Raw genomic sequence first — 1,948 nt, forward strand, 5'->3', positions numbered from 1 at the left:
CGTTACTAAATAAATTACTAGTAGTACGTACTTATTACTATATATATACTATATAGTATATATACTATATATATACATACACACACACTACACACACATATCTCTGTGTGTGTGTGTGTGTGTGTGTGTGCGAGCGCACACATTTGTATGTATGTATAGATTCACATACACTAATATCAATACCTAGCTGTCATTACATAATTTACTAAAGTATAAATATTAAATATTTTTAAAAGTCAACTATAATGGTTGTTAGACACCTGTGGTCTCCAAAAATTGTAGAACATATTTTGCAACTTTTGAAAATACTGTTACGGATATACTTCGCTAAACATTTCTAAAGTAACAAATGGAAGCATATTACAATGATTATTTTTAAAATTAGTCCTGGAGAAATCTAAAAGAAGAATTGTCTGTAAAAACATTTTAAATTAATCATAAGCAGTCATAAGAATCACTGAAAACAACCTTCTTGACCTCACCAATAGCATTTGACAATTCCATTGGAAACTAAGTGCTTCAATCCTCAGGTAACAACACTAAGTGTTCCTGAAAACAATTCATAACACTGGAGTAATCTTGAAATAAGGAAGAAACTTTTTTTTCTTCTAACTAGCACTGATACAGCTCAATCATATGTGGCTTGAAAATATTCTTGAAATACAAAATTAACAACTCGGATGATTTATCAAGTTAACATTTTAAAGAGAGCATTAAAAGACACTGGATAACAGTTCTGTACATGTATAATGATCAAAAAGTTTATATTCTGAGTATTAGTGAAAAATGTTTTCCTTAGTAGACACTGCCTCAAAAAAACTTACGTTTATAAATCTGAAAATAATTTTCCAGGTTCCAAAAGAATAATAATAAGAAAGGACATCAGGAACTGTTATTTTAGATATCTCTTAGTAAAACTGTGCAAACACCTATGAAAATATATTTGTTTATCACCATAAAAGTAACCACCATCACCCCATATACATACACACAGTGATCTTCTAAAACGATGTCTTGAATATTGATTTACATATTTTTCTGGAATAATTAGATATTGTTTTTGAAAAGAAAAAAAAAACTCTAAGCCTTCTGCAGTAGAAAAATTAAATGGTTTATATGATATAGAATTAAATTGAGTAAAATTAGCTTCACACAAGCACAATATATATTTTGGCTTCTCATGGAAAGTAGCTATTAAAAATAATACTACCTGGATTCTATCTAATGGATCATCACATTCATTAGCTTTTTGTAACAAGAAACTGTATTCCATGTACTCCGTGAGCCGCTGGAGAAAACTGAGTGGTTCATTGAACACAACTGGCATGGTAATCTTTGATAAATCCTAGAAAACAAGCCATAATTCAGAATTTATTCTATACAATTAATAAAATCACTGCCAAAATGAAATATTGCTGCATTTTTTCAAAGATAGCCTAATTCAATCTCTTAGTTGATGTTTTTGTCAAAGTTGTAGGAGAAATACTAAAGTGATTATAATGTTAACATTAACTGATGCTGGATTAGAATAGTCAAAATATTCATTCAGTACACTCATATCTGATTGTTGTGTATATAATCTACATACCAGCTGTGCAGTTTACCTAGTCAAGCTTAAAATATTGTCCCTCTTCCAGTGGAAATAATAAAGATAACCATCAGTAGAATGTCTGAGTGTCTTTTTTTGTTTTTATTCCTTATATTGATATTGTTACGTCTCCGTTCGTTAATTAACTTTCCGTTACTTTGTTCCGACTAAACTTAAGCGACACAAGTCCTTACTTAATAAAACTGGTTTATTCTTTCCGAATATAACTTTACGATACACTTAATTTCAACAATCGCGCTAAAACAAACACTATAACAACAATCTGACTGCAGACCAATTACACACTGTCTACTCACATATTATTGTCTCGTCACGTTGTCACCCTCTTTTATATATACA

The 1,948-nt window shown here is 30.0% G+C and overlaps 1 protein-coding gene across 1 annotated transcript in view; it reads right to left on the reverse strand.

Moving 5' to 3' along the window:
- The window catches only part of LOC106477076 (oxysterol-binding protein-related protein 1-like), an 86,875-nt gene that overhangs the window by 17,298 nt on the left and 67,629 nt on the right, over positions 1 to 1,948 (reverse strand). The window contains exon 3 of the mRNA XM_013937679.2: positions 1,211 to 1,345. Within this exon, the coding sequence (XP_013793133.2) occupies positions 1,211 to 1,345 (135 nt within the window). The remainder of the gene's footprint in view (positions 1 to 1,210; positions 1,346 to 1,948) is intronic.

The sequence above is a fragment of the Limulus polyphemus genome, unplaced genomic scaffold (assembly GCF_000517525.1).
Source record: "Limulus polyphemus unplaced genomic scaffold, Limulus_polyphemus-2.1.2 Scaffold162, whole genome shotgun sequence".
Classification (NCBI taxonomy): domain Eukaryota; kingdom Metazoa; phylum Arthropoda; class Merostomata; order Xiphosura; family Limulidae; genus Limulus; species Limulus polyphemus.